At 49.2% G+C, this 15721-nt stretch overlaps 1 protein-coding gene across 8 annotated transcripts in view; it reads left to right on the forward strand.

The window, feature by feature from the left end:
* Positions 1 to 15503, forward strand: part of Mocs1 (molybdenum cofactor synthesis 1) — a 28342-nt gene extending 12839 nt beyond the window's left edge. For 6 of the 8 annotated variants that reach the window (XM_046450736.2, XM_046450738.2, XM_058581413.1 and 3 more), the window contains 8 exons: positions 5733 to 5897; positions 7901 to 7962; positions 8257 to 8368; positions 8680 to 8792; positions 9226 to 9336; positions 11574 to 11694; positions 12171 to 12218; positions 14066 to 15503. In XM_046450736.2, coding sequence (XP_046306692.1) covers positions 5733 to 5897; positions 7901 to 7962; positions 8257 to 8368; positions 8680 to 8792; positions 9226 to 9336; positions 11574 to 11694; positions 12171 to 12218; positions 14066 to 14817 — 1484 coding nt within the window. In that variant the 3' untranslated portion in view covers positions 14818 to 15503. Of the gene's footprint in view, positions 1 to 5732; positions 5898 to 7900; positions 7963 to 8256; positions 8369 to 8679; positions 8793 to 9225; positions 9337 to 11573; positions 11695 to 12170; positions 12234 to 14065 lie in introns of all 8 variants that reach the window. The other 2 variants (XM_046450743.2, XM_046450737.2) reach the window with 2 other exon arrangements.
* The last annotated feature ends 218 nt before the right edge of the window (positions 15504 to 15721 follow it).

The raw sequence follows: 15721 nt of genomic DNA on the forward strand, positions 1-15721 counted from the left end.
AATGTTAACTACAAGTCAGTACTTCTTCACAATCTGTTGAGGCTTGTTTTATGGAAGTTTCCATGGATGTTTTGGAAGTTTCCATGGATGTTTTGAGCATACTTGAGAAAACTGTTCTCCGATTGTTGGATGTAGAATTCTATATATTCATCCATTGGGTTATAAAATTGGTGATTCTAGTGTTCAGCCCTTTGTGTTGTCATGATCTTTGCTGGGTTTGTGTCTTCTTGACCTGCCAATAATAAATGAATAGATTTGTTAATTTCTCCCAGGGATTCTGTTGCTTTTTATGTTTATTTATTTATTTAAAATACTTTTTTTAGTTATACATGGGCACAGTAACTTTATTTTGCTTATTTATTTTTATGTGGTGCTGAGGATTGAACCTAGTGCCTTACATGTACGAGGCAAGCTCTCTACCACTGAGCCACAACCCCAGCCCCTCTGTTGCTTTTTAGTTTATACATTTGAAGCAACTTCACTAGGTACATACATGTTTAGAGGTGTTGTGTCTTTTTGGTAAATTGAACCTTTTGCCATTATGTACTAACTAAATTTTTCTCTTTAATGAGACCTTAGTGGTAATATATGAGTTTTATTTTACCAAAGTTGTATCAGCGTTTATTATGTCTGCTATATCTTTTTTCATCTTTTTACTTCAAACTTTTTAGCGTTCTTGTACTTTGGGTGTATTTCAAGTATAGTTCAGTGGCAGAGCACTTACAGAGCAGGTGAGACCCTGGGTTCAATAACCAGCACCCCCACACACAAAAAAATACCACCCAGTTGTCTTTTATAGTCAATATCACATGAGAGAGGTCTCATGTCATTTTGGTCCTTGGTCCTTTAAGGTGTTCCGTTCTTTTACTTTGAAAGTTATTAATAATATTTTTTTTTTAAATCTGATTTCCTTGAATTTTACTGTAGTATTTAGTAGTCTATCTTGAATAAGATTTTCCTCAATTGTTCTGTTGGTATCAATAAAATTTCACTTTTTAAAATTCATTTTACAGGAGGACAGTTTGTTTTGGCTCATGTTTTCAGGGGTTCAGTTCAGGGTGGGTTGACTGCATTGCCCTAGGCCCAAGGTGACACAGACCTTCCTAGTGGAAGGGCATGCGGGAGAAGCACTGCTCCATTGTTCATGGTGGCCACAAAGCAGAGAGAAAAGGGGAAGGGGCTGTGGGGAAAATTCACCCTTGAACACTGTTATTCTCACATTTCCTATACGATTTCTCTAGGAGCAGAATCGCTGGCTCATAGAACATGTGAATATTTGACTTTGGAAAACAACTTGGCATTGCTTTATGAAGTAGTTGTCCCTCTGTACTCTCTTCCAGCCATGTCCCACCTGCCTGCAGTTCCCACCCAGTTAGTCCATTCAAATTAGGATGGACTGATTAGGTTATAGCTCTCACAGTCCAGTCCTTTCACCTCTGAACATTGCTGCATTATTAACACAGGACCTTTTGGGGGACACCTCATATCCAGGCTATTAACATTCTGCCCTGGGCCACCAAGAGCTCATTTCTTCTTACGGTTCAAGTGCATTTAGTTTATCTCCTAGAGTCCCATAGCCTTAACAGCTCCAGCATTGCCCAAAAGTCTAAGTCCAGAGTCTCATCTGAGACTCAAAGTATACTCTTGTAAAAACCAAAAGCAAGATACACAGATCCATTATAAAATGGCAAGAGTAGACATTCTCATTCCAAAAGGAAGAAATAGTGGCAGAGAAAGAAGGGATGGTGAGGGCTGGGTTTGTGGCTCAGCAGTAGAATGCTCATCTAGCACATGCGAGGCCCTGAGTTTGATCCTCAGCACCACATAAAAATAAATAAATAAAATAAAGGTTTTGTGTCCAACTACAACTGAAAAGTAAATATTAAAAAAAAAAAAAAAAAAAAGGAATGGAACGAAAAGAAAACACAAACCCAGCTAGGCAAACAGTTCCCATAGCACCTCGTACAGCAACATTTTGCTTTTTTTTTTTTTTTCCTAAACCTTTTTTTTAAAAAAAAAAATATATATATTTATTTATTTATTAGGTGTAGATGGACACAACACAATGCCTTTATTTTTATGAGGTGCTGGGGATCGAACCCGGGTCCTGCCTGTGCTAGGCAAAGCGCTCTACCGCTGAGCCACAATCCCAGCCCAATATTTTGCTTTTAATCCTAAAATGTTTGTCATAAGCTTGGGGGAAATTTTCTCCATTATTTCTTCATGTATATCCTTCTCTCCATTAAATCTTCCCCCTAAAAAACTCTGCTGTCTGAGTGTTGCTCCTCCTACCTGTGGCCTTCATCCTAAGTTATATTTTGATTTCTTCCTTTCTTCCTCATTTTCCTGAGGACTGCCTAGCCCTGTCTTCGAGATCACTTGATTTCTCTGTGTCCATGACTCTGTCATCTGCATTCTTTATATCACAATTATGTTTTTATTTAATATTTTGTCTTGTTCCTTTTTACACTTTTAGAATCTACTTTATTTCATATCAATATTATTTATCTTGGAGCTCACCAGATCTCTCCTTCACTGAACTTGCAATGAGAGGGCGTGCTGCGGCGCTGTGCAGGTGGCCCTCCTGTGGGTCTTTGCCTGAAGTCCTCAGTGAGAAGTAGAGTTGGGAGGAGATGGTCACCCCTAATTTTAATCCACAGTCCCCTAGCCTTTGGAGGGGGAGCATGGGGGGAGTGAACACAGGGGATGGTCAGTACCCACCTGCTGTCCCCACCTCCTCTCCCAGTAGGGCTTGGCAGGTTCCCGAGTTCACCTCCCGAGGGCTCCCAAACTGGTTCTGTTGAGCATTTGCCACAGATTCTTCAGTAAGGGGACCTCAGTGATTGTGTCCAGGTGGCAGTGGAGGAGCAAGAAGGGAGCTCACACTGCCTTGCTTTCCTTTCTCTGCTCACATTCCCTGCCAGTGGACCCAGCTGCCCTCCCCCACACACACACACACAGACACCAGTTCAGAGTAGCTTTCATCTTCCTGTGAGTTTCTCAAGATTTTTTTTTTTTTACATTTCTCCAGGATGGATTTTTACATTTCTCCAGGGGTAGCCAATGAGCACTGCTAATTTTCCTTGTTGGCAGAACCAGAGTGAAGTTCCTCTCTGCTTTTTCACATAGCCGCTATTTTTAAACTCTTATGTTCTTTTAATATATATATATATATATATTTCAGATGAGCAAAAAGAATATTGCCACTGCCCATGTGTGTGACCACTGTCAACATTTTGTTTTGTGTCCTGCCTGCCTTTGCTTTATTACGTGTTGCTCTGCAGTTTGCCATAAGCTTGTCGATAGCGATAGTTCACAGCCCCGATTATTTCCTTAAGTTAAATTCATAAAAGTGAAATTCTAGGTCAAAGCCTTTTAAAGTTCCATACTCTAACTTCTCCCCAGGATTTTTTTCTCCTCTACCATGAGCATGTGCATTCCCATGCAATCCTACCAAAACAATTAACTTGGTAATCTTTTTGCCTTTTTCTCAGTCCAGCTTTGCTAGGATGCTTTACTCCTGGTGTCTGCTCTCATGGGAAACTAGGCTGGTTCTCCACCAGGAGCCATCCATTCCCTAGTTTGATGGAAGCACCTGTCTCAGGATGGAAAGACCTAGTCAGTGTTACTATCCAGTAGCACAAAGTCAACTACAAACCAAGGGGTGGGTGTGTGTGTGTGTGTGTGTGTGTGTGTGTGTGTGTTCTGACATTATTAAAGAAAAATTATTCATAGAAAAAAAATAAATGTAGGTAAATTTTTTAAAAACAATCACCTATAATCCTTCTGGTCAAAGATAACTGCTGTGAACATGTTGACAGTGTCAGTTTTATATTACTTCAGTGAAATACCTGAGGCAACTAATTTTTAAAGAGAAAATATTTATTTCACTCATACTTCTGGAGGTTCAAGTTCGAGATCCAGTGGGTTTTTGTCTCTGGTGAGGACAGTGGATGGCAGTGGCTGGAGCTTGTGAGAGAGAAGTGAGTGGTCACAGCCCCGTGCGTTTTGAACCAGGATCAGAGATAAGATGAGCAGAGTCCCAAAGACCCTTCCTGAGGACACACCCTCAGTGATTTAAGGACCTCCCCTAAGGTCCTGCCCTTCCTAACAGTGCGACCCTAGGGACCAAGCTTTTAACCTGTGGGTCTTTGAGAGATATTCAGCATCCAAACTACAGCACACGGTTTATCTTGTCTCTGGACATTAATTGGATTTGAATGTGAGCAGGTGGGTGTGCAGTGTTAGGGATTGAACCCAGATCCTTGTGCATCTGAGGCAAGCACGCTACCAACTGAGCTATATCCTTAGCACCAGGTGGGGTTTTTTGTTTGTTTGGGTTGTGGGTTTTTTTGGTCTTTTGTTTCGTGTGCAGTTCTTCAGGAATTCCTTTTGCTCAGTTTTGCACCTTGCTCATTTTCCATGTGTACATTGTGCTTCCTGTCATGTTTTCTTTTTCTGTAGCTATAGTCAGCCCTCTGTATCAGTTTCTGCATGCACAGAACCAACCAACCATGGATCAGAGTTATTCAGTGAAAAACACTAAGCTGTTGCTGACATGCACTAGGTCCTTTGACCTGCCTCGTTTTCATCTGTATTAAACATGAGCAGACTTGACTTGTCGTTATTCTCTAACCTCTGTAGTATAAACTGTTTACATAGTTCTTACGTTGTATTAGGTATGATAAGGAACCTAGAGATACGGGAGGATGTGCAGTGGTTAGATGAATATTCTCTGCCCTCTTATAAAAGGGACTGGAGCATCTGTGGGTTTTGATTTGCAAGGGGACCCGCAGCACTCCAGGGCTTTCCCTGCGGGCTGCCGTAGTGTCCACCTTGCTGCTGTAGCCCTGCTTCCGCTCCCTTCCCCTGCTCTCAGGGAAGGAGTGAGGCCAGCTTGCCCAGCTTATCTGGATATGATCCCCAGCCAGGCAGCTTCCTGACCTGCCTTGAGATCCCTCTGCTTCTTGCACACAGACTGCCAAGCTTGGCACATACTGGTCACCTGCACCTTTTTACAGAACCCTCTTCGGGTGCATTTGGGCTGTGGTCATCTCTCCATCTGATTCCATCCACTTTCTATCTTCCACCCTTTCTTTGTCACTCTGGGCCATTGGTGAAATTTTTTCTCACCTTCCGCTGCAGCTATAAATTTCTGATCCTTATTCCTAGGGAGTTGTGGGGTGGGGGTGTCAAAGAGTACTTAATTTGAACTCAAGTTTTGTTTTTGTTAGACAGAGTCACACAGGCCCTGTGTTGGATGTTGGGAACACAGTCCTAGATTCAAGGACACATGGACCTGAATCTCAGCTGTTCTTAGAAGCTGCGAGACTTTGAACAATTTTTTGGACCCCCAACTAGGTCCCACATCTTAAAGCTTCCACTTCTTTCCAATAGCACCACCTTAGGAACCAAGCCTCTGGCAAGTGGAACTTTGGGCACATTCCAGACCTGAGCCCATAGCATCTACTAAATAATGCTGATGGCTGTGGGAGGCTTGAGCAAGCTGTGCCTGCGGAGCACCCAGCCCTGAGTGAGCTGTCAATATTTCATTTCTTGGTGATTGTTGCCATGGTTTTTATTCTGACACTTTTTATTTAGCCAAGTCTGGTTAACAGGTTGAGAGAACCCCTACTCCCTCCCTCTCTCTGGTCTGAGCCTTGCCTTCCAGCCTTTCTCCTGGCTTCACCAAGGCAAACACTGATGTCTCCCACCCCGCGCTGTCTCTGCAGCCCAGCTGCACCGGCTGGAAGGGCTGAAGACCATCGGGGTCACCACCAATGGCATCAACCTAGCGCGGCTGCTGCCTGCACTTCAGAAAGCAGGTCTCACTGCCATCAACATCAGCCTGGACACCCTGGTGCCAGCCAAGTTTGAGTTCGTCGTCCGCAGGAAAGGTGATCAGACTCGGGTTGGGGTGGGTGTTCCTCTCAAGTTCCTGCATGGCTGGGGCTGAGTGAGGGGCCCAGTCACTGGCTGTAGATGAGCCAAATGCAAATACTAACTAACCAGGACGACCCAGCTCTCCCTGACTCCCAAACTCAGCTGCAGTTTGCCCAGGACTGAGAGGATTTCCAGAATGAAAGCCTTTGGGTTTTAAAACCAGTCTCTGGCAAACTGGCTGAGTTGGTCACCTTAAGGTGAGCTCTGAAGAAATGTGGGCCAGACCATGATGGAAGTAACCACCCGAGATGGCAGAGCCAGGGTGGGCCCTGCTGGGAGGGGTTCCCAGCAGTCCCCTATGGTTGTCCTGTGTCCAACTGGATATAAGCCTCTCTCGTTCACCCCTCCTGTATACACTCCCACACCCTCTTCCTGCTTGGTGGCCTTGGAGGGTTGGAGGGGGGTGCTGAGGTAGACAGGTAGAGCCATCCTTGACCTACTGGTCTCTCTGGGCCAGGGTCTGGCCTCCTAGGCGTGGAAGCTTCAGGGCTGGGGCACTTTTTTGGAAAAAGTGTCAATATCCTTCCCCCATCCTCTTTCCTCCCCTTTGCTGGTATGTGGCTCCCTGTTTACGCTCTTCTGAGTGTTGAGGAAGCACCAAGCCTCCTTCCTCTAAAAAGGGCTGCTCTACATGCTGTGCAGGGGACAGAAGACACATGTGACCTTGCCCTGACCCGACAGGCTACTAAGGACCAAAAGTTGAAGTATCCAGACAACCTTTGCTTGTCTGGTGGTACTGACGAAGTGCCACCTGGAGGAGAGAACTCCTCGTCAACCTGGAGGCATTTGTACTGACCTTGAAGAACCCAGAGGATTTGGTGCAAGGGACCCCACTCCGAGGGGATGGCGAGCAGAGAACCTGCAAAGGCTCTGGGTGGGAAGCAGAAGGGACATCTGTGGGCTTGACCTCCATGTCCATTTACTCCCCTCTCCTGGTTTGTCCTTCCCTGGCGCATATGTTGGAGATAGCATGTCCTGACATCAGATCGTCCCCCTGTTCACTCTCTTGTCACCTGCCTTTGGGAATAGTGCTTTAGAAGGGAACTTTGGTCCTTGATTAGGCTAGCAGTGTCCTCTATAAAAACTGCACATTCCTGTCCTTGCCCTCCCTCACTGGGCAACCAGAAACGCTGTAAGAAACAGAGACTATCAACAGGTGCCCTCCCTTGGGGCCACCACCCAGACTGCAGCAACTCAAGTGGGGAGGGGCCGGCATGCAGTTGGTGCTCAGATGATTGGGTGCCTTAGGAGTTTCAGGATGGCCTGGGCACAGCCCAAGGTTAACTACAGAGGGAGGTGACAACAACAGACATAGTAATGGCTTACCAGCCCTGGAGCAGCACCCACACGATTGGTGCTCAGAGTATATGCTGAGTGAATGAAGGACAGACTGCTGATGAAGGACAGGGAAGGGAGCCGGGAGAGAGGTGGAAACCTGCATTCTATGAGAGGGAGACTACTCCCCGGTTCCCCTACAGGTCAGTTCCTCCCCTGGCCCTCAACTTTCTCATCCAGACATGAGGGTTCAGCTAGATCAGGGGCTGGCACACAGCAGCCCACAGGCCAGATCTACCCGCCATCTATTTGTACGGCCTTTGAACCCAGAATGGATTTACAGATAACATTTGGAATTAATGATTGGGAACATTAATTGTGAACCCCAATTAAGCAAAATAGTATCCTTATTAAAAAAATTATTTCCTCCTTCCATCCTATTGTAGATCTGTATTACAAAAGATATTTTATTATCAAACTTTGAATTTAGTCAAAAAATACTACATGGCATTTACCTATGTGGAATCCTTGATTGTACCTCTTGGCTTGCAAAACCTTACATGTTTATTCTCTAACCTGTTATAGAAAATGCTTGCCCTCTGCAGACGAAGTGTTCTGCGAGGCTCCCTGCGGTGGGGGAGAGGAAGTTCCTGGGTCCTTGATTCTCTCTCCCTCCCTGCAGGCTTCCACAAGGTCATGGAGGGCATCCACAAGGCCATCGAGCTGGGCTACAGCCCTGTGAAGGTGAGGACTTACCACATCGCTGACTTCTCCTCTCTCCCACCTGACTTGGCCTTCCACTCTCACATGGTTCCCCTGGCCCTGGGGACAATGTCCCCGGCCAGGACAGCTGAAGTGTATCTCTCACTACTTCCCTTCACACTGCATGGCCCCAGGGAATCCTCCAACTTAAGGAGAATTGGGGGGAGAGGCACCGACTGGGTCCCCCAGTGGAAGACCTCTGCAGTTGCTAGAGCCCTAAAGGTCATCCCAAGAGAATGTTGGGTTGTCCCTCATGGTCCCATGGCCCCTGGCCAGGTGAACTGCGTGGTGATGCGAGGTCTGAACGAGGACGAGCTCTTGGACTTCGTGACCCTGACCAAGGGACTCCCCCTGGACATACGCTTCATAGAGTACATGCCCTTTGACGGTCAGTGACAGGGGTGGCAGGCAAGGGTAAGGAAATTGGGTCTGGGGTTGAGTGAGGTGTACAAGGTTGGGCTCACCCTGTGGGTACTGCTGACCGCAGGGATGGTGGGAGGGGCATGGCTGGTGCTGGCTCAGCGTTGTGCTGGGCATTCTCAGTGGAGTGTGATTAGTCCCCCATTTTGAGCAGGGGTCCCTGTCCTCCCATCCAAGGGGCTGGAGTCTAGTTCCTGTGCTGCATGGGAAAATGGACTGGAAGAACCCTTCAATTCTGTGACTCAAGAGCTCCCCCTGCTACCCCCAACCCAAATATAGGCAACAAGTGGAACTTCAAGAAGATGGTCAGCTACAAGGAGATGCTGGACACCATCCGGCAGCAGTGGCCAGAGCTGGAGAAGCTGCCAGAGGAGGAATGCAGCACAGCCAAGGTTAAGGAGAGGCTGGGGAGGCCGCTGGCCTCTGCTCCCAGATGGAGAGCAGGCAGGGGCTGCATGAGGGTGGTGTGTTTCAGCAGTGCCTTGGTGACCTCCTCCTGTGCCTGGATGAGCCAGCAGATGAGGCTGGGATGAGGCTTCATCTCTTCTGAGGGTTACACTCCAGCAGGTAGCTGGAGGGCCTGCTGTCCCTCTCTACCTGGCCTCTAGATGTGCTGCCCACAGGTCCCTGTATCTCAGTAGGTCCCTCTAGGGCAAGCCAGGCACCAGTCGTTCATCACACTGGTGTTGTCTTTCATCAGGGCCTTGGGTGCCACCTTCCCCTGAGCTCCTCAGAGCAGGCTATGGAGTAGGGGGTCCTGTTAGGAGGAAGGCATGCTTGGCCCAATAGCCCGTCCCCATGCCTCTGCTGCCCTTCTCCTCCTAGGCCTTCAGAATCCCCGGCTTCCTAGGCCAGGTCAGCTTTATCACATCCATGTCTGAGCACTTCTGTGGTACCTGCAACCGCCTGCGGATCACAGCTGATGGGAACCTCAAGGTGAGCACCCCTCCTCCACAAGGACCCCTCGCTGCCTTGTGCTCTCATTTCCCCCCGCCGAGCCCTGATTGGAGAGGAGGCAGCAGGTTACAGGTTGATGCAATAATGTCAGATCTGGAGGGAGCATGGGAGCAGTGGACTCATGGCCCCTGAGCCACTGTGACCCAGACTCCCTCCCTCTTTTCTTCTCTTGGGCCCCTGAAGTAGCTTCTGGTTTATTGGGAGCCCCTATCCAGCTTCAGGGCTCCCAGGGGGAGGGCTGAAGGACCAGTGTGCACTTTGCCCCACACCCACCCGGATCAGCCCCTCCACCGGGCCTGGGGCTCGGCTCTGAAGCCAACATCCATTCCTCCCATCTGATAAACATGTTCTGTGTGTTCAGCCCTGTGGGGAAGGCAAGAGCCTGCTCCCTTTAAGGCCTTAAAAACTCACTGGTGAGCCCAAAGAGGAGGTACTCAGAGACCCACAATTGTGCCAGATGTGTGTCTGGACAGGCAGTGAGGGTGCTGGACCCTGAAGAGCACTACATCTCTGGGGACCTGGAAGGATGGTGGGGTAGGAGTGAAGAGGGAGAGTGTGTACTTGAGGCTCATAAGTGATTGAAGTCAGAGGCGAGGAGACCACATGATACAGGACTTTGGTTCAGAATGAGTTCGTAAGGTTTCTGAACAAGGGGAGGCATGAGTCCCATTGTCCTGGATTTAAAGATAAGGAAGACTGATTAGACGATGATTCAGCAGTGCCCCAAGCACTCAGGAGTGTGAGGTGAAGATTTGAGAATCAAAGAGCTCGGGATGTGGAGAGGAGGAAAGGAAGGTGTTGAAGTGGCTGCTGAGGATTGAGGTGAGGAACTGAGTTTGGGTGCATCAAGTTTAACATCCAAAATGAACCACCCAGAGGGTTGTTGAAAAGATTTGGGGACTTTCCTGGGCTGGAAACATAGAATTGACTTGGACTGAAGCTGCTGCCTGTATCCCAGCAGGAAATGGAGGGTGGGTTTCTGGAAAGACTGTAACGAGGAGGCTGTGTGTAGTGTGTGGGTGAAGGGAACCTGCAAGTCGCATAGAGGCACTCTGATGAGCAGCAGCGAATAGCTGTTGCCACCTAGGTGGAAAAGGCAGGACGTGATGTCACCCAGTGAGGGCTCGGGCATTGGAGGAGAGGGGGCCTGCTTGACATTGTTGGCAGCTGTGAGGAGAAGCCACTCCCACCAGAGATGTCAAGCAGAGAGAGGAAATGTCCCGCCCATCTCTCCTCTTGGTTCTCATCTCAGGACTGCTCATCTGACCCTGCCTCATCCGTCCCTGAGTCCCTGTAGTGCCCAGCCCCTCACAAAAGCTGGGAAGCCCTGAGTGAAGCTTGAATGACCAGAGTGTCATCTCTTCCAGCCCTCAAATGCCTAGCTACCCAGTGGGGCTCACAGGCTTGAATAGAAGTGGGGCAGGTGGTAACGTCCACCAGTGAAATGACCAAGAGGTGCCGAGGTGAGATGGATATGCGAGTCCTGTCTAAGGACTCAGTTACAACTTATTGGGGTCCACTCATGGTAAAGAGGCTGTTCCATTGAACGTTTCAAAGCAAGATACGGACCTGGATTTTTTGTATTATCTCTGTTGGCGTCTGTTTGACATTTTTTTGTGAATATGTGTGGTACTAGGGATTGAACCCTGAGCTATATACCCCAGGCCTTCTTATTTCTTTTTTCTTTTTTTTTTGGGGGGGGGGGAGGGGAGAGAGAATTTTTTAATATTCATTTTTCAGTTTTTGGTGGACACAACATCTTTATTGTATATGGTGCTGAGGATCGAACCCAGAGCCCCGTGCATGCCAGGCAAGCACTCTGCCGCTTGAGCCACATCCCCAGCCCCCTTCTTATTTTTTTATTTTAGACAGGGTCTTCCTAAGTTGCTTAGGGCCTCACTAGGTTGCTGAGGCTGCCCTTGAATTTTGCAATCCTCCTGCCTCAACTTCCCGAGTCACTGGGATTCAGATGTGCACCACTACACCCAGCTCTATTTAACTTTTCAAAGTATGATGTGTTCACTAAAGGAAATATGACTAAATCAGACATGGGCCTCAGGAAGTCTGCTTTTGCTTCAGCCTCTCTGACCCCTCCATTCATCACCCTCTGCCCCTCATGGCTGGGTTTCCTGCTTTGTGTATGATCCTGCAAGGGAGGCTCAGACATTGGTGCTCAGGCTCAGTGGCGAGGGGCCTGTTGTCCTGACCCCACACAGGTGTGCCTCTTTGGGAACTCGGAGGTATCACTGCGGGACCACCTGCGGGCAGGGGCCTCTGAGGAGGAGCTGCTGAAAATCATTGGGGCTGCAGTGGGCAGGAAGAAGCCACGTCATGCAGGTAAGGCCGGGAGTGGGAAGGCCAGGGAGGTGCTGTGGTCAGCAGGAGGGAGGTTCAGAATTAGGGGTGAGCAGAGTGAAAGCCCGGGAAGAAGCTGGTGGGTCTAAGTGTCCCTGCTGCAACTCGCTTCTGGAGCTCTGGACTTGGGGTGGTGGTTCTCCTTTGGGGAAGTGAGCATGGAAGAGGCTGCACAGGAGGACCTGAAATTCTATTGGGCTGTTACCGGCTGGAGAAGAGGGTTGCCATTTCCTATTTCCACGTGTTGTCTTCTGTTAGGGAGTACAGTGCCCTGGGCATCCAGACTGTCCTCTGTCCTGGGTGATGTGGCTGTGTGCATGTGGGGGCTTTTTGTCCAGCTAGCGCATGTGCAGGGCTGTCGGAGCACATGGGCCTCCCGTTCGTTTTAGTGAACTCTCCTCTCCTGCCTTTTCTCTGCCCCTCCCTCTCCTCTCCCTCCCCATCCTTCCCTACCCCAGGCATGTTCAGTATTTCCCAGATGAAGAACCGGCCCATGATCCTCATCGGTGGGTGACCCATCAGTACGTAAACCACTCACCCTTGTCATTGGGGGGTCCTGTGGGGTGGGGCCCTGCCACAAGGCACCCCAGCTCCTGCACCTCATCCTGGAGTTCTTTATTTTGTTTTTCTTCTACTCCTTCGCCTTTTCTTACCCCCTCCAGCCTTGACTTTTTCTTCTCTTCCCTGCCCGCTGCTCCCCATCTCAATACATGCCACAGAAATTACTTCTGTCCCACCAGAAATCAGGGCAGAACATTAGGGACTACCTAATGGTCACTAAGTTAGTTGTCCCTTGAGAGTGAAGCTCTTGGTTAAAGTAGAGACCCTTTCCTCAGTTCTGGAATCTTCTAGCTTGGACACAATCACAGGCTCTGCCCACTGCAGTATGGAGTAATCCATGCCCATGCGCCTGGACCACTGGCCCTGGAGGTTGGTGCTGTGCATCTGTGCCAGGCACAGACGGAGGCAGCTGCCACAATGTTACTAGTCATTTCAGGCAGGAGATGGCTAGGATCTTAACCTCCCAATTCCTGAACTCTAGGAAGTGTGCACGGGAAGCATCACCCCTTTGTAAAGCCATGTGTGGTCTCCTATCCTAGGGAACTGGGCCAGTCCATGAAGAGCTGGAAGGCCACTGTGCCTTTCTGGCACAGAGCCAAGATAGAGCAGGTGAGGCCTTGACCCTGTGTCACATCCAGTCCTGGGCCCCTTAAATCAGACCATTAGTCAAGAGAACACAATGATTAAAACTGGAACAAAGGGTTCTTTTCTCCAGAGATTGGAGCAAAGGAATGCACGCTGGAGCGAGCTAGAGACAGCCTTAGCACACCAGCCACCCCAGAAGGCAGCTCTCCAGGGAAGCGCCACCGTGAGCACCTCCCTGTGCCTCCACTTCAGCAGTGTGGTCCTCTTGGTGGGTCTTAGCCTGTGCTGATGCACCTTCACGGCAAGGAGAGGGGAGCACCTTGATGATCCCCCAAGAAGGGAGGGTATGCTTCTGATATCGACAAGGCTGGGGATCAAAGTGTGATGGAAAGTCAGAAGCTGGGAGACCTGACTTCATAAGGAACTCCATTACTCTCAGGGATGTAGGGTCACGGACTTGTCTGTTGCTATAAAGCCCAAGTTTCTAGGACAGAGCCTCGCAGACTTCCATGTACATATGAACCACTTGGGGATCTTGTTTTAGATTCTGATTTAGGAGGACTAGAGTGGGATTCTTCATCTCTAATGAGTTCTAACATGGCACTGATGTTGTTGGTCTCTTGGCCACCATTTGGACAACAGCAAGAGCCTGCAAAGTTCCCAAGGTCTTCTGGACCCTTGGACTCAACCTATTAGTTTATGTGCACTTTTGATGTGCCAGAGGGAACTTGAAAGGCATTTTTTAAGTAGTTCAAGTATTTTTTATGTCTGGTCTGTACACTAAATGATTTCTACTAGTTCTTGGTAGGGAACGTGAAGAAGAAAATAGCTATAATTGATAATTTATGGGGAGACCAACTACAGTTTTCTTTTAAGAAAATGAAGGGACACTGAGGATTCATTCAATCCACACTCCAGCCTTCAGGCCTTAGGTGGTACTTAAGGGAATTTTGGAAGATTGTGTGACAAAGGGAAGACAGGGATGACCCTGCACCATCATTGCCTGGCAAAAGGCTATAAGCGTGAACTGTGGGCACCTCTGTCTGTCTTCTGTCTTGTTTCTTCTCACTGTTTTTTTGTTCTTGTCTTTTTCCCTCAGTGTGAAAGAGAACTTGAGGTGGGGCAGGGAGACGGTTGGAGAGAACAGGTAGGGAAAAAAGACTATATTTTGGACTTAGTCTCTCTTCTCTTCCTTCTTGTCTTCCAGAGTTCTTTTTGCTGCTCCAAGATTCTTCCCCACCAGCCAGCCTGAGCATTTTCTCCAGGGACCCCCTCCATGTTCAAGGTCTGAGACCCACAGTGAGTTTCTCCAACCAGATGGCAACTTTTTGGAAAGGACATGGCATCCCCCAGACCCATTCGTGGATGGGGTCTGGCTGCCCTCAGAGACACTACAGCTCCCATGCAGATTCGGACACCAATTCAAAGTGCCTTAGCCCAGGGTCACGGGTTCCTGCTGCCCACTCAGGACCCTGGTCGACCTCAGACCAGCTAACACATGTGGACTCGGAAGGACAGGCAGCGATGGTAGATGTGGGTGGGAAACCAGACACGGAGCGGGTGGCCGTGGCCTCAGCTGTGGTCCTCCTGGGACCTGTAGCCTTCAAACTTGTCCAACAGAACCAGCTAAAGAAGGGAGATGCCCTGGTGGTGGCCCAGCTGGCTGGAATCCAGGCGGCTAAGATCACCAGCCAGCTCATTCCTCTGTGCCACCATGTGGCCCTGAACCACGTCCAGGTGCAGCTGGAACTGGACAGCTCGCGCCACGCTGCAGTAATCCAGGCCACTTGTCGGGCTCGGGGCCCCACCGGGGTGGAGATGGAGGCGCTGACCTCTGCTGCGGTGGCCGCCCTCACTCTGTATGACATGTGCAAGGCTGTCAGCAGGGACATCGTGGTGGGGGAGGTCAAACTCATCAGCAAGACTGGAGGCCAGCGGGGGGACTTCCATCGGGCTTAGAGCCTGTCCCTTTGCTGCTAGATGATTTATAATAACCTGTGAAGTCCCCTTTACGCCGAGAGGATGCCATAGACCTTTAAGTCTTCCAAAGACGCTGAGGTAATGGAGGGGACTACAGAGAGCATCACCAGGTGACAGGAAAACCAGGTGTTACTTTTGAACTGTTGGAGACACTAGCTTCTGGAAACCCAACCCGTAACTACTCATTTTGGGTTCTCTCTTCCCCTGGTTCCTGGGGAGAAAATAAGGGCTAATTAAGCAGAGGAACCCACTTTGAGAAGGGAAAAGCACAAGCTTGCTTAAGAATGTGTCACAGCTTCTCTCCAATAGTGTGGCCTTCCCGATCTCATGTGGCCACAGCCCTGTGCCGTCCCCCCTGTTCCTGCCATCCCTCTTTCCAAAGAGCCAGTTGCCCCTTCCTTTGGCCCTAGTCTGTGGCCGATGCCACCTATAGGCTTTGGACTTAACAATTTCACTGACCCGCCAGCTCTCTTACCTTGTCCCCCTCTTACACAGAATGCACGTGTTGGGGTCCCCTGGGGACCCTTGGCTGACTGCTTACCCCACACCTGCTCACTGCCTTCCACCCACACACACCTCTTTATTCTGGAATATGTCAGGGAAAGAAGAGAGTTGAAGATGATCTTCGCCCTCAAGACAAATAAAGCCATGGTGCCAAATTTGGAGAGGCAAGAACAAGGACTGTATCTGGGGGTGTTGGGCTGCTACGGTTCATTCCGCCTCAATCCATCCCACAGACCCGCTCCCCAAGAAAAGCAGGGAGACCCTGGCAAGGCCAATAGCATTCTCTCCATATGCCCGTTCCCCCTCCCACCGTGGGGAGTGGGAGGTGTGAGAATGCACTCTAAGAGGAATTTTGTCAGGTAGGGGTGATGCACCCCAG

This window comes from Marmota monax, unplaced genomic scaffold, assembly GCF_021218885.2.
Source record: "Marmota monax isolate L192 unplaced genomic scaffold, Marmota_monax_Labrador192_F-V1.1 WCK01_AAM20220418_F8-fsc00127, whole genome shotgun sequence".
NCBI lineage: Eukaryota > Metazoa > Chordata > Mammalia > Rodentia > Sciuridae > Marmota > Marmota monax.